We start from the raw sequence: 27,164 nt of genomic DNA, 5'->3' as shown, positions 1-27,164 counted from the left end.
CTTTTGAACTGTGGTGTTGGAGAAGACTTTTGAGAGTCCCTTGGACTGCAAGGAGATCCAACCAGTCCATCCTAAAGGAGATCAGTCCTAGGTGTTCATTGAAAAGACTGATGTTAAAGCTGAAACTCCAATACTTTGGCCACCTCATGCGAAGAGTTGATTCATTGGAAAAGACCCTGATGCTGGGAAGGATTGGGGGCAGGAGGAGAAGGGGATGACAGAGGATGAGATGGCTGGATGGCATCACCGACTTGATGGACACAGGTTTGGGTAGACTCCGGGAGTTGGTGATGGACAGGGAGGCCTGGCGTGCTGCGATTCATGGGGTCGCAAAGAGTCAGACACGACTGAGCGACTGAACTGAACTGAACTGATACAACTTAGAAATGGCAGAGTCAGGATTTAGCCCACATGTGGCAGATTTACTGCTTAAATCTACTTATTCAGAGTTGATCCCAGTGTTTTCATTTTCTTGTGTACACCTGTCCAGAGTTGGTCAAGCCTATCAGGGAATTGCCAGCTCTAACAGTAATATTGCTGTTGGCTCTCTTATAAAAGGAATATGTGCTGTGCTGTTTTAGTCCCTCAGTCGTGTCCAACTCTATGGGACCCCATGGACTGTAGCCCACCAGACTCCTCTGTCCATGGGGATTCTCTAGGCAAGAATACTGGAGTGGGTTGCCATGCCCTCCTCCAAGGGATCTTCCCAACCCAGGGATCGAACCCAGATCTCCCGCATTGCAGGCAGATTCTTTACTGTCTGAGTCACCAGGGAAGTCCAAGAATATTGGAGTGGGTAGCCTATCCCTTCTCCAGGGGATCTTCCTGACCCAGGAATCAAGTCAGGGTCTTCTGCATTGCAGGCAGATTCTTAATAGCTCAACTACCAGGGAAGCCCATGGTAAGACCTAAATATAGGGGACAGAGCAGTATTCTCTTCCCTCTCCTCCTCATCCCAGCTAAATGGCAGATCAAATCTCTTCAACTAACTCTGTGTTTTGTTGCTTAATCTTTAGAATTGTTGCTTATGTAGCCTGATCATGGCTTTAAAATTATTAAAGGGAATATTGTTTTTCATTAAAATGTACTCATACTTTTGACTATTAATACTTATGTTGACTATGGCAATCTTCATGGTAAGGGAGTATGAATGTCTTAGGTCCTTAGTTATATGTGGTCGAGATTGATCGTAAAGTGATACTTACATTCTGCTAAAGGGATTAATTAATACTAAGTACTTTCCTTAAAGACTATAAACTTGTATAACAGAAAGTTAGAAAAGCAAGTCAGTGTTTCTTATTTTAAAAAGTTCATAAAATGGCCCCTTGTATTTCCTTTTGTGTACATATCAGTCAGTATGGGGTAGAGTTGAGGGGATATGGCAAAGAAAACCTGAGTCTACAGAAGTATCAGAAATGGATGCATCTGAGAATGCTGTAAGCAAGACACTAGGCTAAAGCTTTTGACATGTAGTATTGAGTTTAGTGCTTACAACTCAACGAGAGAGGAATTTATCCCCATCTTGCTTAAAGAGGGATCTGAGATTTAGGTAGGGTCAGTAACTGACCTGTGGCCCTACACCTTGACCAAAGTAGTGCCAGGATAAACTTGGATGTGTCTGACTCCAAAGCCTTTACTTGTCATTTTACTGTTTACTGCCTCTAATGTTGTAAATGAAATGAAAAAATATTGATTTATATGAATTTTTTAGAAATGTTCATTGGTACATAGTTACAGTGAGGGGGCTTCCTTGGTGGCTCATTGATAAAGAACCTGCCAGTGCAGGAGAGGTGAGTTTGACCTTTGGGTCAAGAAGATTCCCGGGAGAAGGAAATGGCAATCCACTCCAGTATTCTTGCCTGGGAAATCCCATGGACAGAGGAGCCTGACAGGCTGCAGTTCATGGTGGGGTCTCAAAAGAGTCAGACAGGGCTTATTGACTAAAGAAGAAGAACAACAAGTTACAATGAACAATCAGTGGATGTCATTAGGGTCAGTTCCATGGATAGGGAAATTATTTGATATTGTGTAAGGAGAGTACCTGTAATCCCAAGGTACTCTCCAAAATTCACAGTACCTGAAACATACATCTTTTGAAAATTCTGTTCAGCTATTTCAGAAATTTTCAGCAGTTAGAAGTGTGTTTTTTTTTTTTTTTTTAATTGGTATAGGCAGTGTAAAACTTCTTTGTTTTGCAGAAATCTCTTTCATGTGCTGTGGAGGAATTCTAGGGAAATCAAATACATTGAGTTACCCTGTTTTCTCCCAAAGGTGACTTCTAGAGCACAAGTTGTCATGAATTATTGACTTTTTGGTATCAGGCAGTTATGAGTCATGTTATAATAGCTATCCATTAACCTTTAATATTGGGCTTCCCTGGTAGCTCACCTGGTAGTCTGTCTGCCATGCAGGAGACCCCAGTTTGATTCCTGTCAGGGAGATCCCCTGGAGAAGGGATAGGCTGCCCACTCCAGTATTCATGAACTTTCCTGGTGGCTCAAATGGTAAAGAATCCACCTGCAATGCGGGAGACCGGGGTTCAATCCCTGGGTTGGGAAGATCCCCTGGAGGAGGGCATGGCAACCCACTCCAGTATTCCCTCCTGGAGAATCCCCATGGACAGAGGAGCCTGGTGGGCTACAGTCCATGGGGTTGCAAAGAGTCGAACATGACTGAGCAACTAAGCACACACAACTTTTAATACTAAGAAGGAATGGGACCAGCCAAGGATTAGACAGTGGGCGTGAACTATTGAGGAAAGTGAGGAATTTTCTTTCTAGAATAATCAAGCATTCCTTGGTGGCTCAGATGCTAAAGAATAATCAAGGCCCAGCTTGAGGCCCTGAACAGTTGGTTATTCCCAGTAATTTTGCTTTGTGTCTATAAACTGGTATTTTCCTTATCCTTCAAAATCATTGGTGAGGGCTCTGGAAATTTGAGTAGCATAGGGTGGACATACTTTTTTGGTTTGGCCAGAATTTTCATTTGGCTAGTGAATATGTTCAGTAAAATTCTTGATGAAAATTAAAATGTCTTTTATTTTTACTCAAAACAGTATGAACTTTTTGACCACCCAATACTTATTGCCTTCCTTTAATTCCTTAAGGGAAAGAGCATTTATTTTATAAGGTCATTATTTTATGTCAATGACATGTTGCCTTTTTATTAAAGACCAATGATAGAAATAGCTTGAAATCAAAAGTGATAGTAATTTAATTTTCTGAATTGGGTAGGTATTTAGTGTCATTTTTTAATTTTCAGAGAAGCATTTATTTCTTTTGTAGCTCAGACCTAAAATCCTTTAGATTTTCGAATAGTTTTTGAATTGAAATTACCATGTATAACAGCCTAGCAGAGAATTTAAAGTACAGAGTAATAAATATTTTTTAAACCCATAAATGCTATGGATTATGCTAATTTAGCATGGACATGCTAACTTGAATTAAAGTATTTTTTTCTTTTTAAAAAAGTATATAAATGACACTGTGTTTTCTCTGTAATAGTGTATTACCCCTTCCTCAGCTATTTTAATTTTTTCCTTTCATACTATCTCTGCCCTTATGTGTAATTTTTTCTCTCTTTTGAAAGAATCTGTGAGTTAATAAACTTTTATATTTGAATGTGTGATTAGCATTCTATGACTTTGAATCTTGGCATAGCTATTTATTGGCTATCATTGATTTATGATTTCTGTTAAAGAACAAAAAGGACCCTATACCTTTTAGTTTCCTTCTACAATAGACAGGCTATGAAAGGATAATATTAATCAGAAAGTATCAGTAATATGCAGTATTTGGGGCCGTTGGACTTTAAAAGCTAGCTGTCATTTTGGTGTCTTTCCTATCAATCTGATTATGATTGTTTTTGCACTTGTGAATTCGGTATAACACCTGTTTTGCTGAAAGAAGAAAATGTTTGACTTTCAGTGACAGGTGCAAATTATCTGCATCATTTTAAATTGAGTTGAGGTAAAATAGGGAAAAAAATAATGCTTAGGAAATGACTAACTATGTACTTAGCATGAAATGTCCTTTGTCCAAGTCATGTATGCAAATACTTATCGCTATATTCTTTATTCTGTGTTCAGGGCATAGTTCTGTTCAAGAGTCATTTATTCACAGAAGCATCTTACCCTTATTTTTAAGGAATACTGACTGTCAAGTAGTTGGTTGTTGCATTTCATGTCTGTTGCGTTGGTAAAAATAGAATATCAAATTATCAATGCTTAAAATAGAAATCCAACAATTAGGTTTTTCTTCTTCCATAATTTCCTCTTTGCATCTATTACTTTTCTCTAAGTCTTTCCAAATGTTTCTGAATTGAATTGCCTTTTTGTTTCACAACTTCTGTTTGCTTGCAGTAGCTTCTAGTGCCTTCTGCAGAACTCACAGCAAAGCATTTAGTTTTCTACTCATTATTTTGATCTAACAGCTTCTTTCATACAGGTTTCTGCAAAACTGGGGAAAAGGAAGGATGAAGAATAGACGTTAGTTTTCAGGCCTCCTTTCTTTCTCCTTCTGATGAATTGTTATTAATGAGTGAAATTAGATCAATGATTTCTCAGAATAACTTTGTTTTTCTTTTTTCTTGAATTAAAGGATGGAAGACTCAAAACAGGGGATCACATCTTGAAGATTGGTGGCACAAATGTGCAGGGAATGACCAGTGAGCAAGTTGCGCAAGTGCTAAGGAACTGTGGGAATTCTGTCAGGATGCTTGTTGCAAGAGACCCAGTTGGTGAAATTTCCATAACCCCTCCTACTCCTACAGCCTTGCCTGTTGCTTTGCCTGCTGTGACCAACAGGAGCCCTAGTTCTGTGAGTATACAAATTATTCTTTCATCATAAATTCAGTACTGGGTGTGATTAGTACCAGATTAGAATGCTTTCAGTTCCAAGTGCCGCCTGGATGTGGGTCATGTCTCAGTGCTCAACAATGAAGCAGAGGAGAGCCCAACTTGGAGACACTAGACACGTTTGATTTTTGTTATTTCTCAGCATTAAGTTTTCAACTTCCCTGAGCCTCTACTATTCATCTGTAAATTGGAGACTAATAATACCTGCCATTCCTATTTCATTAGATTGGTGAAGAAATATCCAGGTAGTGGAGGGGAAACTTTAAATATTGGTCAATGTATGAGTATTATCATTGATAAGACCAGAATGGCCAAGGGCAATAGACACTAATAATAATAATATTCTGATTGCTTACAATTGTCATAGTTATATAATAATCATTATTATTAATCATTATCAAGCACTTAGATTTATCCGTCATCTGAATTCTTTGGAAGAAATCTGCAAGATAGGTCTTATCCATTCAATAGATGAGGAGATGGGAGTCCAAATAACTTGTTAAAGGTCATATACATAGTAATTTGCAAACTGGGATTTGAATTTAGATCTTTCTGGTCCATTCTAAGCTCTTTTTTTTATGTTTGTTTGTTTTTTTCTTCCAGTCTTACTGAGATATAATTGACATATAGCACTTGATAAGTTTAAGGTGTACAGCATAGTGATTTAATTTACATACATCATGAAGTAATCATCACACAGTAAGTTTAGTGGACATCCATTATCTCTTATCTGTATAGATACACAATTAAAAAATAGAAAAAAAATTTTTCTTGTGATGAGAACTCAGGATTTACTCTCTTAACTTTTATATATAACATACAATGCTAATTATACTTATCATGTTGTACCTTACATCCCTAGTACTTATTTATCTTAAAACTGAGAGTTTGTAGCTTTTGACCACCTCAATCTGGCCCCCTCACCCTTCAATTCCAAGCTCTTTCCAACCATATCACAGGCCCTGAATCAGGAGATAATGAGGTGAAAGGAAAGAAATAGTTTTTAAAAGGAGGAGCCAGGAAGAAGAGGAAAGAAAAGAGAAGTGATTATGGAGGAAGAGGGTGGGAAGCCACCTTTCATATTCATTTGAGGAACCATTTGATGTCTTCTGGAAAGGCTTTCCCTAATGGGAACCACATGAGAAGAAGTTTTCTGTCAGAGATATTAGAATCTGTCAGAGGTAATAGAATTAGATATATGATTCTAATATCTCCGACAGATATTCTTCTTTTGATTTCTTCTCCAGACTTATTAGAACCATTTTCTTTTCCCTCCATTACTTTGGTTCTCTGAAGCCTTCTACTTTGCAATGAGGGACCAATGTAGCTGTGTGGTCAGTGAGAATTTGATGCAATCAGTTATTTACTTTTTATTGTTAAAGGTTTGAATTGAAAACAAGCTGTTATGTTTTTAGACACCTTGATGTTCAAGCTGGTTTTAGAAAAGGCAGAAGAACCAGAGATCAAATTGCCAACATCCATTGGATTATTGAAAATGCAAGAGAGTTCCAGAAAAACATCTATTTCTGTTTTATTGACTATGCCAAAGCCTTTGACTGTGTGGATCACTGCAAATTGTGGAAAATTCTTAAAGAGATAGGAATACCAGACCACCTGACCTGCCTCTTGAGAAATCTATATACAGGTCAGGAAGCAATAGTTAGAACTGGACATGGAACAACAGACTGGTTCCAAATCGTGAAAGGAGTAGGCGAAGGCTGTATATTGTGACCCTGCTTATTTAACTTATATACAGAGTACATCATGCGAAATGCTGGGCTGGATGAAGCACAAGCTGGAATCAAGATTGCAGGGAGAAATATCAATAACCTCAGATATGTAGATGTCACCACCCTTATGGCAGAAAGTAAAGAACTAAAGAGCCTCTTAATGAAAGTGAAAGAGGAGAGTGAAAAAGTTGGCTTAAAGCTCAATGTTCAGAAAACTAAGATCATGACATCTGGTCCCATCATTTCATGGCAAATAGATGGGGAAACAGTGGTTGACGTTATTTTTCTGGGCTTCAAAATCACTGCAGATGGTGACTGCAGCCATGAAATTAAAAGACACTCCTTGGAAGAAAAGTTATGACCAACCTAGACAGCATATTCAAAAGCAGAGACATTACTTTGCCGTCAGAGGTCCATCTAGTCAAGGCTATGGTTTTTCCAGTGGTCATGTATGGATGTGAGAGTTGGACTATAAAGAATGCTGAGTGTCGAAGAATTGATGCTTTTGAACTGTGGTGTTGGAGAAGACTCTTGAGAGTCCCTTGGACTGCAAGGAGATCCAACCAGTCAATCCTAAAGGAAATCAGTTCTGAATATTCATTGGAAGGACTGATGTTGAAGCTGAAACTCCAATACTTTGGCCACCTGATGCAAAGAACTGACTCATTGGAAAAGACCCTGATGCTGAGAATGCTTGAAGGCGGGAGGAGACGGGGACGACAGAGGATGAGATGGTTGGATGGCATCACCAACTCGATGGACATGAGTTTGAGTAAACTCTGGGAGTTGGTGATGGACAGGGAGGCCAGTTGTGTTGCGGTCCATGGATTCACAAAGAGTCGGACACAACTGAGTGACTGAACTGAACTGAACTGCTTTTTTACAGAAAAATTTTAATTAGAAGACAAATAATGATAAGTTTTAGGTTAACATTTTTTGCTCATAATAATTATTACAATAATTAGTCTTACCATTTGTTTCTTTTCCTTTACATGAAATTCTTTCAGATACAAATTTATGGTGAGTTTTTTCTAAGTGGTTGTATTAATTTTTTATCATTGTGTGACAAATTATCACAAACTTAGTGGCCTGAAGCAATACCCATGGTTGGTCCACCTTTCTGTAGGTCAGAAGTCTTGGTAAAGTTTGCTGGGTTCTGCTTAGATTCTTACAAAAGCTAAATCAAGGTATTGGCCTGGCTGGGTTCTTAGCTAGATACTCTAGGGACGATTCATTTACAAACTCTGTCATATTGTTGGTGGAATATGGTTTCTTATAGCCATAGAACCAAAGTCTCTCTTTACTGGCTGTCAGCGGAGGACATCTTTCAGCTCTTTAAGGCCCCTTGTATTCCTAGTTGCATGATGCCTCCTTCTTCTAACCACAGGTCCAGTCCTTATGCTTCACATCTTTTTCACATCCCTTTCCATCATCAGTAGGAGAAAACTCTCTGCTTTTGAAGGATGCCAGCTTAGGTTAGGCTCATCGGATAATTTCCCTTTTTCATGACATAAACACAGGAATGCCATCACGGATCAAAAGTCGTGGGGACAATCTTAAAATTCTGTGTACCACAGGTGCTCAGAAAATACTTGAAAAAGCTTTCACAAATTGCCTTTATACATACAGTTATGTAACTAAACATTATACATAATAAGATTATTTTTCTTTTCAGGACAATTCTACCCTTTTTGAAACTTATGATGTTGAACTCATTAAAAAAGATGGACAAAGTCTTGGGATTAGAATTGTTGGTTATGTTGGAACATCTCAGACAGGTAAATGAATCATCTCTGTTTTATATTTGGAAATAATTGTAAAGGATGTTAAAGTTTCTAGACAATAAAATTAAATATCTGCAGATTTTAATTTAAACTGAACAATAAAACCACAAATCTGTAATAGCAACTAGTTACAAAAAATGATTAGAGAATCACAGTTTTATCTCAGTAGTTTTATAGCTGGCTCAATAGTCATTAACGAAAGAATTTAATTATCCAACACAATGTATAACATTTGAATTATACCTCCTCTTGTTTCTAAGAGATATATTTTAAATATTGTGAGTGTTACATATTATGGCATTTTATATGTGATAAAGTAAAATGATTACTGCATGTATTTCATATTGTGAATGTCAAAAAGTATTACTATTATGTTTAATCATCAAAAGAAGATAAAATGAACACTTTAATTAGAATTATTCTTCTTTCATATAAAGGGAATACTTATAAGAATAAGTGCATGCAAGAGTAAGTGCCCAAGTATCTCTGAATAAAACTCCCTGAACTCCTTCATGCAAAGCTCTGGTAACTTTCACTGTAAGAGTTATCCTATTATGGTAAGAAATAACTGTAAAAAGGAAAAATAAATCTTTTTCACACATATTTGCTTGTAAGATGAAAAGTTAGAGTTATGAAATGTTCTAGTGTTTTAAAAATTGCAAGGTTAGAGTTAATTTTTTAAAGTTATTATTTTGCATTTTACAGCAGGTGGGAAAGATTGAAAGTGCTAATGTATTCAGAGTCCTGAATGAAATTCATGTCAGACCACCTTGTGCTATTTTAGCCTAATGAAATAGCTGCTTTTAGACCTGTAGCTTTTTCTGAGTGCCGCCATTTTTAGGTTTAGAATTTAAATGAGTTCTGAAAGAGCTAAGTATGGATTATTTAATAATGTTGCAAAAAAAACCTTGTATTGAGTAGCTCTTAATATGCTGTCCGGTTAGAGAAATCATGGCTAAGTTCCTAAACTTGTGGTTTAGGGAGCTTTATTGCATTAAGTTTTCAAGTTGTAAACCTAGCAATATACTTACAGAGTAAAATGAAGTGAGTAGCTGATAGATAATTGAGAAAAATTGATGTTTATGTTACCGAATGAAGAAAAAAAACATTTTACTTTACCCTCAAAAGAAGCTTTTGGGACCTGAGCAGGGACTGGAGAAGTAACATTGAATCCAAAAACGAGAATATTCTGTAACTCAGTATGCTTTTTAATGTGCAGTCTTTCAAAATAATTTTTGCTTTATTCTTTGGAACTTTTGAGCAGTTGGTTTGCTTAGTTCCAGAGGGAGTAGAAAAATGAATATAAGAAAAGTCTATTCAGGGAGACAAATGTGTAAATAACTCTCAGTTGTTTGAGGATAAATGAAATATATGTTTTAGCAGAGATACAAATAAACTCATCATACGGCAGATGAAAAACTCATTCTGACAGAGGCAAATGGAGAATTCACAAAGAAAGAGATATTTGTACTAAACGAGGTAAAGGAGAAAGATTTTGATAGAGGAAATGAGATCAACAGGAAGAAATAAAATGAGAAAAGGGATACAATCATGAAAATACTTGGAGCTTTGATGGAACATCATGAGTCTCATGTGTCTAGACTTCTGTCTTATTAGAGCGAATGGTAGTTGGAAGTCGAAGTAAAAAAGAAAGTTTGGGGCAAATTATGGAAGTCCTTGAATTTGACTCTTTCAAATTTACATTTTATTACATAGGCTGTGGGAATCCATTGATGTTTATTTTCCTTCTATAGACAATATTTTAAGTTCATTTGAAATTTTAAGATAAAAGTATAAAATCATCCAGAGCTATGGTCTTTCTTTTTCTAACTTCTCTTCCAACCCCTTCCCATAGGCATGTATACTTTTTATATAGTTGTAATTTATATGTATATATATATTATGAGATCTATAGATAGACAGATAGATAGATGCTAACGTGAGTAGTCAACTAAATATAGGCAGGAAGACCTACTAGGACCCTCTTGTCTTCATGCTAGTAAGTAGTGATGAAGACTTATGCCAGGTCACCAGTGAGAAGGGAGAAAGGCTAAGAGAAGGCAAGTTGGAGTGCATTTCATCAAGGTTCCTTTACTGATTATTTTTCCAAAAATACGTATCAGTCAAATCACTTCAAAGTCGAGTCACTTGTGATGGTGACAGTTTAAAATAATCCATCAATTTCTCTGCTTGTGTTCAGAACAGCATTTATCAAGCCTCCAGTGAGCCCCTTTACTAATTAACCTCTTGATATGAATTTTGCAATCAAGGCCTAATTAGAGCTTTTTTCCATATGTTTTGTGCATCTTAGGAGAAGCTTCAGGGATTTATGTGAAAAGTATAATACCTGGCAGTGCTGCATATCACAATGGTCAGATTCAAGTGAACGACCAGATAGTTGCTGTAAGTAACTGCCTTCTGTTATAGGATTGAATCAAGTTGAGGGAGGGCGGAGTTATCATTATTATAATATATATGCAATGAAAATGGCTTAATGTAGTTTTATAATGTTTTAAAAAATTAAGTTTGTACAGTGAAATCTTATCAATTTGGACTCTCATGGTCCTTAATTTCTTTAATTAAAAACTTTTTTTCAGTTGAAGTATAAGGTGATTTGCAGTGTTGTGCCAATCTCTGCTGTATAGCAAAGTGACTCAGTTTTATACATATATACATTCTTTTTTAGTATTCTTTTCCATTGTGGTTTATCCCATGAAATTGGATATTGTTTTCCATATTATACAGTAGTTATTTATCCATTATAATTTTTTTTTAACTGCCTGTGAAGAAAGGAGTCATTAATGGTTTTGGTAGAAAAAAAAAATACTATATACATATGTATATTATATAATATGCCTACACATATATTTGAAAGATGCTCTAACATTCTCCTAGAAAACACTTGTCAAGCACCTCTTTGTCTTCTTTTAGTTCATCAATTTTATATGCAATTAATAGGCCACTTACTGGAACTATTTATCTCTTTGTGAAAGTAGTTTTTCTATTAACAGTAATTTTTTTAAAAAATTATTTTTAATTGAAGGATAATTGCTTTAAAATGTTATGTTGGTTTCTGCCATACACATGAATGAGCCATAGGTATACATATGTCTCTTCCTTCTTGCATGGTAATTTTGAGTATATACAGAATTGAGATATTCTATGTATTTGAGAATACAGTCATTGCCTTTCATCAACTGAGATTAGTATTTCCTCCATTTAATAGAAATTAGTGTAATTTTACAGTTTATATTCATAATAACTTGGAAGCAGGTACACACACATTTAATTTAGTGATTCAATCAGAAACAAATGTTGATATAATTTGAATGTTTGTCCTTCAAGTCCATCTAAGGAAGCCCCTTTCATGATCTTTGGCTTTCTAGTATTGGCTTAAGAAATGTTGCTGGAATTCACCATTTGGGGACTGGTGATAAAACATTGGAGAAAATATTAGGAGAAAAGTGAAGCAGTGGTTTGACTAGCTTGAAGAAGATTGAGTGAGGAGGCCTACTAGTTCTGTTGGACTTAAGAGTGTGATTCCCTGGGCCCAGCAAAGGGATGAAGTTTCCAGAGCCCTGAAGACAAGGGGTCTTCAAAATATGGACTCATTTTCCACTCTACCTTCATTGGCTGAGCAGCTGCTAAGAACAAAGACCGCATCTCCTGATTCCTGGCAAACAAATGCAACTTTGCCCCACAAATTGGTTGCTTCTCTGAGATACCCACCTTTACCTTTGTGTAGAAACTTCAGGAACAAGGTGAGGAGCAGCAATCCTTCAATGAGACTGGAGAGATCCCAGGAAAAAATCTGTCATGAAGGAGGCAGTGGATCAGGTAGAGGAAGTGGCTGTTAAGATGACTAGGAAGCTGGAGAGACAGAAGAAATGCTTGAAGGAGGAAAAGAGAGGGCTGGCTGCAGTTGCCCTGCATCTTCAGAAGGCAGTAGTATCCCAGAGGAGTGTGAGGAGGCAAGAGAAAGACCCAAAAAGAAGAAAAATGAAGAGCCCCAGGAGGCTATCAGAAGAATGGAATGGAAGACCCATCTGTCTCCTTCTCCAAACCCAAGAAGAAGAAATCTTTTTTCCAAGGAGGAGCTGGTTTGTAGTGATCTTGAAGAAACAGCTGGCAGTAGAAGTCTTTCCAAGAGGAAGAAAACTTTCACCAAAGAAGAACCAGTTAGTGACCCTGAAGAGTCAGGAAACAAGAGAGTCCCAAGGAAAAGAGGAAATTGTCTTCAAAGGAGGAGCCACTCAGCAGTGGACCTGAAGAGGTTACTGCCAGCAAGAGCAATGACTCCAAGCAAAAGGAAAAGTTCAGAAAGCTCCCCCAGGAAAATCAGAATGGACATCTCCCTAGTGGGGCATAACTTGCAGAGATATTTCACAACCCATTGTCTAGAGCCCAAAAAAACACAAAAACAAAACAAACCCCCTCCAAAACAAAAAACAGAATGTAGACTGGACTTGACTGAGATTAATAAATGCCTTCTTTCACATGCTTTTTCAAAATACTGGAAAACCTAATGGAGGGAGGTTTCCTTCTGGAAAATATCACAGGGATGAAGTATTGGATGGTCTCTTCAATTTTAGTGATAATGGCTTCTATTAATACATCTTGAGAGCTGTGTATAAAAATTGACCACATTTTATGGCACTTTGAATGTTGAATAGCAGCAGAGACTAAGATCCATTGCCTCTTTCAGGCTATAAGTCAAATGTATGACTTAGGAATACAGGTTTCAGTTTGCTTTCTAGTTTCTCAGAAAGTTTGTCAGCATGTTTTACTACTAAATTTGCATTCCAAAGAAGCTAACTTGAAACCTCTGTTTAATGTACCTCTTAATGTTGTAGGTTGATGGTGTGAATATTCAGGGTTTTGCCAACCAGGATGTTGTTGAAGTGTTACGAAATGCAGGACAAGTGGTACACCTCACCCTAGTTCGAAGGAAAACATCCTTGTCTGCTTCTTTACAAGAAGGGCCCTCAGACAGAGGTAATTAATTCCACTGTCCCTCCTCCAACCTTGTAGTCTGGGTTTAGAAGAATAACTCATTTATGGATGTTCTGTAAGTCTGGGAAGGAAAAACTGCCTACCTTGTGTAACCCAGTGATGGAGAAGTGAATCAGCTCATTTATGCATTGAAGAAGAGTTTCCTTTGCGTATTATAATGTGCCAGTCCAAATGTTAGAATGTGAACCCTGAGATGCATTAAGCTCTGACAGCTTCTCTAAATGGAGATGGAAATCATTTTCCCCCAAAGCTTCCAAATTTCATTTATTACTTGCATTTGAATAGTGAAGCTTTGCCAACCTTTGTTCCAGAGGCTCTCATTTATCTAATGCTTTGACATTTTGCAAACTTCGGGTTTCATATTACTTCTAATAATGTATTTGATTCTAATGTTTCTTGATTTACTCTGTGAAATATAGCAAGGGAAAATAAAATGTGGTTTTCTGTCAAGGACACTTTGATTTACAAAATGATATTGTTGTTTTGATTATAACAATATTCGATTTATGGAACAAATACATAATTCTATGCACACCAATTTTTAATTGTCAACTTACAGATAGATCAACAAATTCAGTAATTATGGGAACACCTTCAATTTAAGTTGAATGACTACTTACATAACTAGTGAGTAGGAAATAGTTTCATTAGCATTTGTCAGAAGTTGAATACATTTTTTTTCCTCATTCTCTGAAGATATATTATTATATCCTGGAAACTTTTGCTTTCAACTGATATTGAATTATATTGATATTTACATTGGAACTTCTAAAGTTTTATATGATAGTGGAAATTTTGCTGCTGAAAGATAGATGCCCTGTCAACTGCATTGTATGTGTGTAATTTAAAATTGGTTAAATAATACAAATTGTACATATGCTATATTGACCTTAAAAGGTTTGCATAAATATTTATACCAGTCTAATAGTTTTCAGCAGCTGTGATAGAACCCTTGGCTTTAGTCCGCTGTATCAAATGAACTGTGTCATCTGTGAATCAGCAGTTCTTTACCGGGCACGCCTACATTTTAAATTTATATTGGGATAGGTTTTGACCCTAAATCTGCACTTCTTCCATGGTTTGGGTGTCCTTCCTATGTGTTTCATACCCTTTAGTACCCTTTGAAGAGCATTTATCATACTACGTTGTGGTCACCTGTTTTGTGTGTGGCCACTCACTTTTCCCTTTCATGCATTGGAGAAGGAAATGGCAACCCACTCCAGTATTCTTGCCTGGAGAATCCCAGGGACGGGGGAGCCTGGTGGGCTGCCGTCTATGGGGTCGCACAGAGTCGGACACGACTGAAGCGACTTAGCAGCAGCAGCAGCAGCAGCACTGTAATGTAGGGGAGTGGTTATGTCCCTGTCCACTGCCCCATCTAACACATCTCTGTGTGCCTTCTTTATAGGCAGCAATTAAGTCTATTTTACTGAAACGGACTGCACAGCTTCTAGCTCTTGAGTGATACCTTCCCCTGCCATTCAAAAATCTTACCTTTTCTCCTCTAAACTCTTTTTATTTGCATACCTTGTGATACTTATTTGTATATCAATTTGCATACTATTTGTAACACACAGTCATGTATTGCTTTGTACTTTGTACTCTGCCTAGTATGTAACTCTTCTCCCCAAGCTACATCAGCAGCGTCTGACTGGCATTTGTTTTACTGGCACTGGGCTGTACATTTACTGTGTATTAAAAGATGAATGTTCTAAAAAATCCTGTGGAACTTCCTTGGTGGCGCAGTGGATAGGAATCTGCCCGCCAATGCAGGAGACGTAGGTTCGATCCTTGGTCCGGGAAGATTCCACATGCTGTGGAGCAGCTAAGCCCATGTGCCACAACCACTGAAGCCCTTGTGCCCTGGAGCCACACTCTGCAAAGACTGAGCCCACATGCTACAATGACTGAATCCCGAGTGCCTAGGGCCTGTGCTCCACAACAAGAGAAGCTACCGCAATGTACCACAACAAAGAGTAGCCCCTTTTCATCACAACTAGAGAAAGCCTGCATGCAACAACAAAGACCCAGTGCAACAAAAATAAATAAATAAATAAAAATTAAAAAAAAAAGTGTGGTTTAAAATATCATATTAAGATCTTAAGGTCATATTAAGTTTCATATAGAAACTTTTAACTTATTTTTTTAACTTTTTATTGTAAAAATGTTTGAACACACAGGAAAATTGAAAAATGATATGAAAAATAACCACAGAATCCATCATTTAGATTTCAGCAGTTAACTTAGCCATGTTTGCTTCATCTATTTAGCTTTTTCTGAACCATTTAAGAGTGAGTTGTAGATATCATTAGTCCTACATACTTCAGTTAACAGCTTCTAAAAATAGTCATGATATCATTATCCAGAGAAAATTAATAGTAATTACCTAATATCAAATACCTCACACATAGTTAAATTTCCCCAATTGCTCCCAAATGTCTTTTGTAACTCCTTTTTCCCCTTCCCTTACTCCTCTTAAAAACCTCATAAAATCAAGATCATTGATTTTTATGCATTGTACTCATTGCATGTATTATGCTTTTTTTTTTTTTTTTAATATAGAAGAATCCCTTATCCCTGCCTCCATAGCATAGACTTGTTGGAGGGATTTGCCCATTTGTCACTGGAATACTACTTTCAGAATTTGATTGTTTCCTTGTGTCGTTTAACTTGTTACTCTATCCCACATGTTTCTTGTGAGTTGGGAGCTAGAGCTAAAGCCTTAGATTCAAGTTCATTTTTTTTTGTTGTTAAAATTTATATACTTATTTAGTTTTCTGGCTATGCTGGGTCTTCATTGTTGCACACAGGCTTTCTCTAGTTGCAGTGAGCAGGGGCTACTCTTTGTTGCAGTGTGTGGGCTTCTCAATGTGGTGACTTCTCTTGTTGTGGAGCATGGGCTCTAGATGCAAGGGCTTCAGTAGTTGCACCACATGGGTTCAAGTAGTTTTAGATTACCAACTCTAGAGTGCTGGATCAGTAGTTGTGACACATGGGCTTAGTTTCTCTGCTGCACATGGAATCTTCCCAGACCAGGGATAGAACTAATGTCCCTTGCATTGCAAGACAGATTTGTAACCACTGGACCGCTCGGGAAGCCTGAGTTCAGTATTTTTGATAGGAATGCTTTGTAAGTCACTTGTGGTTATTCGTGCATGTAGGTCAATCTGTATGCAGATCAAGAAGCAACAGTTAGAACTGGACATGGAACAACAGACTGATTCCAAATCAGGAAGGGAATACATCAAGGTTGTATATTGTCACCCTGTTTATTTAACTTGTATGTAGAGTACATCATGAGAAATGCCAGGCTGGATGAAGCATAAGCCGGAATCAAGATTGTCGGGAGAAATATCAATAACCTCAGATATGCATATGACACCACCTTTATGGCAGAAAGCAAAGAAGATCTAAAGGGCCTCTTGATGAAAGTGAAAGAGGAGAGTGAAAAAGTTGGCTTAAAGCTCAACGTTCAGAAAACTAAGATCATGGCTTCTAGTCCCATCATTTCATGGGAAATAGATGGGGAAACAATGGAAACAGCGAGAGACTTTTTTTGGGGGCTCCAAAATCACTGTAGATGGTGACTGCAGCCATGAAATTAAAAGATGCTTGCTCCTTGAAAGCGAAACTATGACCAACCTAGACAGCATATTAAAAAGCAGAGACATTACTTTGCTAACAAAGGTCCATGTAGTCAAAGCTATGGTTTTTCTAGTAGTCATGTATGAATGTGAGAGTTGGACTATAAAGGAAGCTGAGCACCAAAGAATTGATGCTTTTGAACTGTGGTGTTGGAGAAGACTCTTGAGAGTCCCTTGGGCTGCCAGGAGATCCAACCAATCCATCCTAAAGGAAATCAGTCCTGAATATTCATTGGAAGGACTGATGTTGAAGCTGAAGCTCCAATCCTTTGGCCACCTGATGCAAAGAACTGACTCATTGGAAAAGACCCTGGTGCTGGCAAAAATTGAAGGTGGGAGGAGACGGGGACGACAGAGAATGAGATGGTTGGATGGCATCACCGACTCAATGGACTTGAATTTGAGCAATCTTTGAGAGTTGGTGATAGACAGGGAAGCCTGGCGTGCTGCAGTCCAGAGGGTCGCAAAGAGTCGGACATGACTGAGCAACTGAACTGACTGACTGAACTGTGGTTATTTAAAAATAACCTAAAATGGTTCTGGCGGGCTTCAGTCCATGGGGTCACAAAGAATCAGACATGACTGTGTGACTAACACAACAAAATGGTTCTTATACAACCTTTCTTGTGTTTAAGAGAGAGCAATTGACATGCTTGAGATTGAAAGCTTACATAGCTCAATATAGCTAAGAGAAGAACCTCTACAACCAGGAGAATTATCTCCCTTTTCCTTCTCATTCCCAAGCCTACTTATGTATAGTTATTTGTTAAACTCATGATGACATCATGCCAGAACCAAGGATTGCCCAAAACAGTGGAACTGGCTTCTGCTTATCTTGCTCCCTGCCCACCACAGCAGTGAGAACTATGTCCCCCAGGGTTCTCCTCCTCCCCCACTCCCCAAGGTTGTATTGTCATCCTGCTTCTTCATAGACTTTCAGTTCAGTTCAGTTGCTCAGTTGTGTCCGACTCTTTGCGACCCCATGAATTGCAGCACGCCAGACTTTACCTTGCTGTTTTCTTCTTGTTGCCTAGTTCCTTGTTGTTCACTTGCTGTTCACTTGCTCAGTCATGTCTGACTCTTTGCAACCCCGTGGACTGCAGCATGACAAGCTTCCGTGTCCTTCACCATCTCCCGGACTTTGCTCAAATTCATGTCCTTTGAGTCAGTGATGCCATCCAACCATCTCATCCCCTGTTGTCCCCTTCTCCTCCTGCCTTCAATCTTTCCTAGCCTCAGGGTCTTTTCTAAAGAGTTGGCTCTTTGCATCAGGTGACCTAATTCCTTACTCTTTTCAACACTAACTACAAGTGTGTTTTCTAAAGAATTGAGCCGTTATCACAAATGGCATTTTAAATAAAGGAATAAAATGTGTAAGTTACCTGAGATGTTTGTAATGAGGTTGTGAAATGGAAGAACAGGAGTGAAATAAGTTTACTTAAATATGATCTTCATCTGATAATGATTCAAGTTAACAATTCCTATTTTAGGAACTGTGGTAGAACCACCAAAAACACCAGCCCTGTTTCTGACTGGAGCAGTGGAAACGGAAACTAATTTGGATGAAGTGGAGAAAACTGAAGAAAGAATGGAGGATCTAAAAAATGACAACATGCAAGCCTTAGAAAAACTGGGTAGGCACAAAGCATTCAATTCAAAGCGGTCAAAGTAATTTGACTTTATCATTTGTTAACCATTTTCTCTCTTTATAGTTAACACAATGTGAAGAATTTTAGAGGCATTTTTGAAGATATAAAATAAGATATTCTTAATATCAGCATCTTAACACTTATGACAGTTGAGCATAAGCATATTTTTGTTAATCACTGTTTAATTATGTTGATTTTGAATACATTTTTATTAGTGTGCTGACATCAGCATTTTTACTTACTGCATACTTTAGCTTGTGTATTAACATTGATATAGCTATCTGTATACATATAGTAATATTTCCTTTTCACCATAATAACAGTGTATATATTTTTATATATTTCACCAAATTTCCAGGTTGCTATATATTTATTGTTAAATTTTCTTTTTAATTGAAGAGTACCTTTACCTTTGGGCTTTGTTGTTTGTCTCCTTGGCTACTCTAGTTGACTCTATTCTGCAAGCATTTTCAGTCACAATCTCACTCAGTTTCCTGTACAAAGGCATTCAGGAAAGGCTTGCCAGTTGAATGAAATGGAATACTTACACTTCATCCACGTCCAGAGACCCTTTGACTTTTGGCTTTGATTGTCTTCTGTCAGGAAAGAAGGGCCTGAAGGAAGGAGTAAACACTGCAGTCAAATTTTAAAACTTCATATTGTTTGGAAATTTAGGTTGTTCTTTTTGATCCAAGTAAATTGCAGTTAATTTTTGCTATTTAAATTCATGTGAATCAAGATAGGTGTACCGTGAATTATCAAGTGAAAATCAAATACTTTCTAAAGTTAGAAATATGGGTTTTCCTGATGGTCCAATAGTTAAGACTGTGCTTTCAGTGCATATGGCACAGGTTTGATCCCTGGTCAGTGAACTTAGATGCTACATGCCATGAGGCTCAGCCTAAAAGAAAGAAAAATAAACAACAAAACAGTAAAGAAAAATAAAGTGGGAAATATTTTTAGAAATATCTGCTCAAAGTATCAACCTCACTCCTTTTTATTTTTTCATGAGTGTATATAATTTCCGTTAGAGAGTTAGACCAAATTCTTCCAACTGTTTTGAAGTTAACTCTTTTTGCTGTAGGGGCAGACCCATTTTCCCTCTTCCCTTCTAGTTTCTTTGGTTTCTTTAGTTGGTCTAATAATGAAATTAGCATAAGATAGAGTAACACAGGAGAAACACACATTTTCTATGTGTAGGAGTCCCATAAACATGTGAGCCCTTAAGGGCAAGTTGGGCAATTGAGGCTTCTGTGCTATCCTGAGTTAAGGAATGGGATGGGGGCCTGGGCCTTCCAATGGGAGGAGTAATTTACAGGATGATAAGAAGAGCAGATGTTTGATAATTAGAAGTTTGCCCAGCTCTGCAGATAGGTCTTTCAGATTAAAAAAGTTGTCTCTGGTGTGATATATATATACAATGAAATATTGTGTGCTTAGTTGCTCAGTCATGCCTGACTCTGCGATGCCATGGACTGTATCCCGCCAGGCTCCTCTATCCTTGGAATTCTCCAGGCACGTGTACTATAGGGTAGCCATTCCCTTCTCCATGGGATCTTCCTAACCCAGGGATTGAACCCTGGTCTCCTGTGTTACAGGTGGATTCTTTCCCATCTGAGCCACCAGAGAAGCCCACAATAGAATATTACTCAGCCATTTAAAAGAATTAAATAATGCTATTTGCAGCAATGTGGATGGACCTACAGAGTGTCCTATTGAGTGAAGTAAGTCAGACAGAGAAGTAGAAATATCATATGCCATCCATTATATGTGGAATCTAAAAAGAAATGATAATAAGTGAACTTACAAAACAGAAACAGACTCACAGACTTTGAGAATGAGCTTATGGTTGCGGTGACAGAGCTGGTTGGAAAGGATAGTTAGGGAGTTTGGGATGGATATGTACACTGCTATATTTAAAATGGATAACCAACAAGGACCTACTGAATATAGTATATGGAACTCTGATCAGTGTTATGTGGCAGCCTGGATGGGAAGGGAGTTTGGAGGAGAATGTATGGCTGAGTCTATTCTCTATTCACCTGAAACTATCACAGCTTTGTTAATTGGCTGCGAGCTTAGTGTGTGCTTGGTAACTCAATCGTGTCCAACTCTTTCCAACCCACCAGGCTCCTCTGTCCATGGAGTTTTCCAGGCAATAATACTGGGGTGGGTTGCCATTCCCTACTCCGTAATCAGCTATGCCCCAATATAAAATAAACGTTAAAAAAAAAAAACAACCCTAGGGGAGGTCTGGTCATATAGCAGGGCCTCCACAATATTGTGAAAAAAAAAAAAAAAGTTGTCTCTGGTTATAGTTCTCTTTCTGGTACAGGTTCCCTAGCTAAATTCCTTTAGGTAGTTAAGGGAGGGATGAACGTTTTTCCTGAGTCTGCTGGATCTTGGCTGCCTTCAGTTCAAAACAATCCACATTCCAAGGTGGCAATAGTTGGCATATTCTTTGTTGCCAGTGAAATAATTGTGTCAGATCATCTTAATATTCATTTTTTGTGATCATTTTGTGTTGCCTAGAATTTATTGAGCTGCTGAAAGTAATCTCTTTCCTCTGGTACATAGGCCTTTGTTCTCTGCTTTAGAACTCAGGACTGTGATTTTATTGTATGACTGAGGTAAAAATAAACTCAAAAGAATTGTAGGTGAAATAAACATCTTATACATGTGTATAAAATTTCTTTAGATATCATGTTTTTAAGCTTACAGGTCAACCAACACATTACAAGTTTTCTTTAAATTAGCCTACCATGTAAGAAACTGGTGTCTGTGAGAAATTTAATAGAACTCTTAATGTAATTTCTTATGGAAATGTTAATAGAGTAGGCACAAAGGTGCAGAACCCACATGAAGGATATTTTGTTTTTAATAGGATCTTTAGTTATCCTCAAAGTGTAATCTAGCACATCAGTTAATGCAGTTACTTTGTGGATATGCTCTTGTAAATCTAGTAATATAAGTTCTTTAGTGTTCATTAGTCTTAGTCTCTGATTTTTGAGGTTAGTCTGTTTTACTTAATGATTTGTACTATGTAATTAAACACTATATGCATCTGAGATTAGATGTCTGCTGAAGGCTTGAAAAAGCTGATCTTGCAAGTTATGTATGATTTTAGACAGATGGTTATATCAGTTGTGGTAAGTGTTCTGTGACTTGTCCACTCTTGTGACACAACTGAGTTTTTCTTAAAGAAAAAAGGTGGAGGTCTGTTTATTGTCTGCTACCACTGTGGATCTAAATTGAAATTATAGTTTTAGTGCTTTGATTTTTGTCTATTAGGTGTTATTCAGACTGCAAACTGCATTGAGCTTCTGGCTAAGGTCATATGGAGGATAAGCAGGCAACTTAAAATCCATCTTCACTTTTAAAAATCTGACCTATGCAAAAAAGGCAGTACTCCCCTTAAGTAAGAAAATCATAAAGATGTGGTAACCACCTAGCCACAAAAGACCAAAGTAAAACCAAAGTTTCTGTTACATTAAAGCTCATGCAACTTATTGGTTGAATTAAATCAGACAAACTTTTATATCTACCCAAGTAAAAAGCTTGATTGGGTCATGTTGGTGTGCCTTGTTGATAGTAAAGATATCTTGATAGGTTTTTACACTTTCTGTGGGTGATGGAAGGTACTACACTGAAGCGACTAACATTCACCTTAAATCTTTCTCTGTCCTAACATAGCATAAAGCAAAGCCAGATGCATTTTACTTGTAAACCACAGGATGTTTGCATATAAACTATATAATTCAGATTTCATTGATAACTTATCATTTCCTCTTCCGTTTAAAATATTCCTTAACAGCAGAAGCCCTATTCATAGTTTGGTCACAGCCAGTCTTTACATTTCACATGTCTTATAAGTCACCTCTGATTAACTTTACCTAAATAGACCTAAGTTACTACACTTTCCTTTTTATTCATTTCTCTTTTACTTACTCAAACTGTGCTGTTATGGAAGAATTCCGTAGTTTAGTGGGTTTAACTCACAGTAGCTTCAACTTTTTTTTTTTTTAATCCAGAAAAAGTCCCAGACTCTCCAGAAAATGAGCTGAAATCCAGATGGGAAAACGTACTGGGCCCTGATTATGAAGTAATGGTATGTTAAAATCTTCTAATAAAAAACACTCATGTCTCATTCTATGTCATGCTCCTAATGCTACAATTGAAAGAAATGGGAGACTCAAAGAATAACCAGCCTGCCTCATTTTTTCCTCTTGTGTTTTTTCCCCTATTGGATCAATTAATTAATTTTATTTTTTCATTTTAGACTGCAAGAACAGTTAAGGACTGCAGACAAGTTTCAGTTACAATTAGCAGACACTCAGTTCATGTTGAGACCATTTAAGTTAACAGTAGGATGAAAAAAATGTTAGGAGAGAGAGGACTTGCCTTTAAATTCATAACCTGTATCAGCTGCTTAAAATTGCTGGCATTTTTATGTTTACTTTTATGATCTGTTTGTTTTATTGTACACTGAAAGGGCTGTGGATATTAGTCCTATGTTTCACAAAGAATGTTACAGTTTTATGAGAAAAATGAAAGAATGATTATCAAATGTATTTGGGAGAACAGGAAGTAATTTAGGTTAGGTATAAGTTTATAGTGCCAGTGGTCCATTAGACTTCCTTTCACCTGTTATTAGATTCATTGAGTAAGGGATTGATTACATTTCCCCAAATGAATCCACATGAAAGCAGAAAGCTGCGCTTAGAAAAGCCTCTGCAAAAAAAAAAGAAAAGAAAAGCCTCTGCAGTGCCCATTAAACATGTTAGTAATAAAGTATTCTATTAAATTTCTATTGTTATTCACATTTTCTTACATATGTTTGTCATTAGTATTTGTTGGCTGGTTGGAGATTTTTTTTCTATTCTAGCTACTATCTATTGTCAGACATTTTCCAGTGTCATTAACATGAGTCAAAACAGTTTATACTTTCTCTTCTTGCTAGTTTTGTACTTGCATGCTGGTCCTCATGAACTACTGCTTCTTTACTTCGTAGATTTTGGAGCTATTTCATCATTAGCCTATCACCTAGCAAATAACCTTTCTAATATTCGGAGTGGTTAATATTCAAAATAGTTTGGTGTACCAGTTTTTTTAAATGGTCGGTTTTAAATGAGCTCTTTTTGGTTAAAAATTTATCCTCTTTGGGGCATCCCTGGGGGCTCAGCAGTAAAGAATCTGCCTGCAGTGCAGGAGACATAGGAGACATGGGCTCTATCCCTGGGTTGGGAAGATCCCCTGGAGGAGGAAATGGCAACCCACTCCAGTATTCTTGCCTGGGAAATCCCATGGACAGAGGAGCCTTGTAGGCTACAGTCCATAGGGTCACAAAGAGTTGGACACGACTGAACATGCACATTATCCTCTTTATAACTACCCTTCCAAATTTAATTTATCATACGATGAGGTCATAACCGAGGGGCTCAAAAGAGGAGACAGAATTTGGAGTTGGAAATTTAAAGTGACAGGGACAAGGCAACGAGAGGAGAAGCCAGGCAAGATGGGTGAATGAATGCATACATACAAATGTGCATACCTACCTGCATGCACATGCTCTAGTGTTTCTTACTATATTTTCTTCCAGAATCTACTTATCTGAAATACAGTACTTGTAGAAGATTTGGCTGAACTACTGTTTAACTTATCCTCTCCCTCCAGATGCACTGTAATTTATTAACAACTTACAGATACAAATCATCAGTGAAATGTTTTGCTTGCAAGGAATTCACTTCTGTGGATACCTACCACTGAAGCTCAGAACAATAGTTTTAGGCCAGGATTAAAAGCCTTCAGGATTCCACCATCTTCCCACCAGTCCAGGTCTTTTGTTTGTGTCCTCACTGGCTCTTTCTCCTAGGGAAATGGTTTGAGCTTGCTGTGGAAATTCAGGTGCTTCAGTTTTTCCAAACTTCTCTGATTTTAATGACCTTGCAAACTTTGTTTCAAGGCCTAGGTTTAGAAATAAAAATGACCATAGTCTTGGTTTTGTGAAAAGAATAAAATTTTTATGCTTCTAATATAATGGAGGATTAAATTAAAATTTTAGGTGTCATGGATTTTTAAAAATAGTACATATATTTGCCCATCACCTTCTAGTTCAACTTTTGAATCATTTATGAAAAAAGATTGTTGTGGAGAACAATGACAACAAAAAAGCAAATATTCTCTGAGATTTTATATTGTGTGTTATGGATTTTAGAAACATAGAAAAAAGATTAGATGGAGTTATCAATATATAGGTTTTATACAGATCTTTTTCAGAAAGCCTAGGAAGAAATAAAGTTATGCTTTTACAAATATTGACAATATCTTTTCTTGTGAATTTAGGTTGCTACTTTGGATACACAGATTGCCGATGATGCTGAATTACAGAAATATTCGAAGGTAAGCACATTTTTTTTTGTTGTCAGTTTTTTGTTGTTTGAAGAACTTTCTCTAAATTCTTGTCAAAGTAACTAGATTAATGCTGTGACCTAAAGTTTTCTGAATTTAATTTTAGAGGTTTTCTGGAAATGTCGTAGGTTCTGACTAGTATGAAATATGATAGTTAGATGTGCCTGGGAAGAATGTAGGCCACTTCAGATGCCAAAATTCCAGGCTTGACTGCTTTGCCCACCTTAAAGGTAGTATTCAGAGCAGGCTTTGCAGAGTGTGTTAGTTTTTCAGATATTATAAGTCCTTTTAAATTGTTTCCCGGACTTCCCTGGTGGCCCAGTGGTTAAGAATCTACCTGCCAATGTAGGGGATATGGGTTTGATCCCTGGTCTAGGAAGATTCCACATGCTGGCAGATCAGTGGAGCCCTTGTACTACAACTACTGACCCTAACAAATAGTAAGTAGACAATATTTGATATTATGTACGCCAACTACAGAAGGCTTAAGATGATGTTATCTCTGTACAAGGGAGTCACTGTTTCTTCTAATAAGGAGATACTGAGCGTGTGTGTGGGTGGGTGTGTGCAGTGAGGCAGACGTACAGTTCAAGTAAGGTTTGGACTCTCTTGGGTTGCCTTTGCTCCTAACACATGACCTTCCAGGTATTCCATTGGGTCTGAGGTATTGATCAGTCCCCGCTCCCTGGTGGAACCTGGGAACTCCAAGTCTCCCTCAGTACTTTGGGGTTGTAGAAATCTGCTTAACTCTTCAGGGGTTTCCTGATTAGCCTTCAGCTTCCTTGCTGTTAGAACTCAAGATGTCCTTGGAGGAAACCATGCCCTCGCTCAGGCTCAGTTCATCATGTAGTTCAGCTTTAGTTATTCTTACATATTCCAAGCCGTAAGACCCCATATCATCATTTTCTATACTAAGGAAAAAATATGGTGACCACACTTTGTACATCTTAAAGAATGTCATTGTCTTTCTCCAGGCAGAACATATTCTCTCTCATCTTCATCCCTAGTTCCTTGCCACCAGTCTACTTTATCTTCTTCCTGGTCAGCTTCTATGCATTTTATCTATTTGCACTGAGTTACTCTGATATAATGGTGTGGAAAGGTTTTGGGTAGAACAGATATTCAGAACCACTTCACCAGTACATTCAGCTGTTCATTCGTTCATTCATCAAGTATTTATTGATATCAACTCAGTGCTAAGTCCTTCACTGGGTCTGGGACTTCAGAAGAGAACAGGAGAAAAAAAACAACCCCTGTCCTGTAGAACTTATATTTTAGTAGGAGGAGATAGAAAATAAGTAATAAGTTACATAGTATAGATGATATGTGCCAAGCAGGAAAGATGTATAAAGAATTCAGGAGAGAATGTGGGTTTGCAATTTTAGACAGGTTGATCAGGAAAAGCCTCATTAAGAAGGTGACATTTGAGGAAATACTTTGGGGGTGAAATAAGCAGTCTAATTTTTCTTCTATATAATACAAACAATAATATCTATGTTGTAGAAGGTTGCATATAAGTGTATTTAATATATGCCCCAGTTAGTATAGCTCAGTGCCAATATGTAAGAACCATTCCATAAATGATAGTTTTCTTTCCCAGTTGTATGCTTCTAGTACTTTTAACCTCTGGCCTATTAAAGTCTCCTTTAAAAAAAAAAAAAAGGCTGTTTTAAAACATTTAATTGAAATTGGAGTAGTAAAGAATCCACCTGCCAAGGCAAGAGATGCAGGTTCGATCATCCCTAGGTTGGGAAGGTCCCCTAGAGGAGGAAATGTCAACCTATTCCAGTATTCTTGCCTGGAAAGTTCCATGGGTAGAGGAGCCTGGTGGTGGACTGTAGTCCAAGGGGTTTCAAAGAGTTGGACACGACTATGTATGCACACACTAGGTTATAGCAAAAACTTCATTTTTTAATTTTTTTGCACTAGAAGAATCCTTAATAGTGCAATAGTACAATCCTTAATTGAACTATTCTTTTTTTCATATTTCGTTGTTACCTGTATATGTTTACATACTTATAGCTGGTATACTCATTCTTTTGTATAATATATGTGGCAGAGAAGGAATGTGTGCTTTTTTT

General features: G+C 37.4%; 1 protein-coding gene across 5 annotated transcripts in view; it reads left to right on the top strand.

Moving 5' to 3' along the window:
- PATJ (PATJ crumbs cell polarity complex component) overlaps positions 1 to 27,164 on the top strand; it is a 359,039-nt gene that overhangs the window by 30,643 nt on the left and 301,232 nt on the right. For all 5 annotated transcript variants that reach the window (XM_081486637.1, XM_081486635.1, XM_081486634.1 and 2 more), the window contains exons 8-14: positions 4,599 to 4,817; positions 8,261 to 8,363; positions 10,681 to 10,772; positions 13,223 to 13,364; positions 18,517 to 18,660; positions 22,707 to 22,783; positions 25,018 to 25,074. In XM_081486637.1, coding sequence (XP_081342763.1) covers positions 4,599 to 4,817; positions 8,261 to 8,363; positions 10,681 to 10,772; positions 13,223 to 13,364; positions 18,517 to 18,660; positions 22,707 to 22,783; positions 25,018 to 25,074 — 834 coding nt within the window. The remainder of the gene's footprint in view (positions 1 to 4,598; positions 4,818 to 8,260; positions 8,364 to 10,680; positions 10,773 to 13,222; positions 13,365 to 18,516; positions 18,661 to 22,706; positions 22,784 to 25,017; positions 25,075 to 27,164) is intronic.

Source organism: Giraffa tippelskirchi, chromosome 5 (assembly GCF_054371585.1).
Source record: "Giraffa tippelskirchi isolate mGirTip1 chromosome 5, T2T-mGirTip1v1.2.pri, whole genome shotgun sequence".
In the NCBI taxonomy this organism is placed as follows: domain Eukaryota; kingdom Metazoa; phylum Chordata; class Mammalia; order Artiodactyla; family Giraffidae; genus Giraffa; species Giraffa tippelskirchi.
Note: the sequence above shows the minus strand (reverse complement) of the source record. Positions and strands in the feature narration are given on the sequence as shown.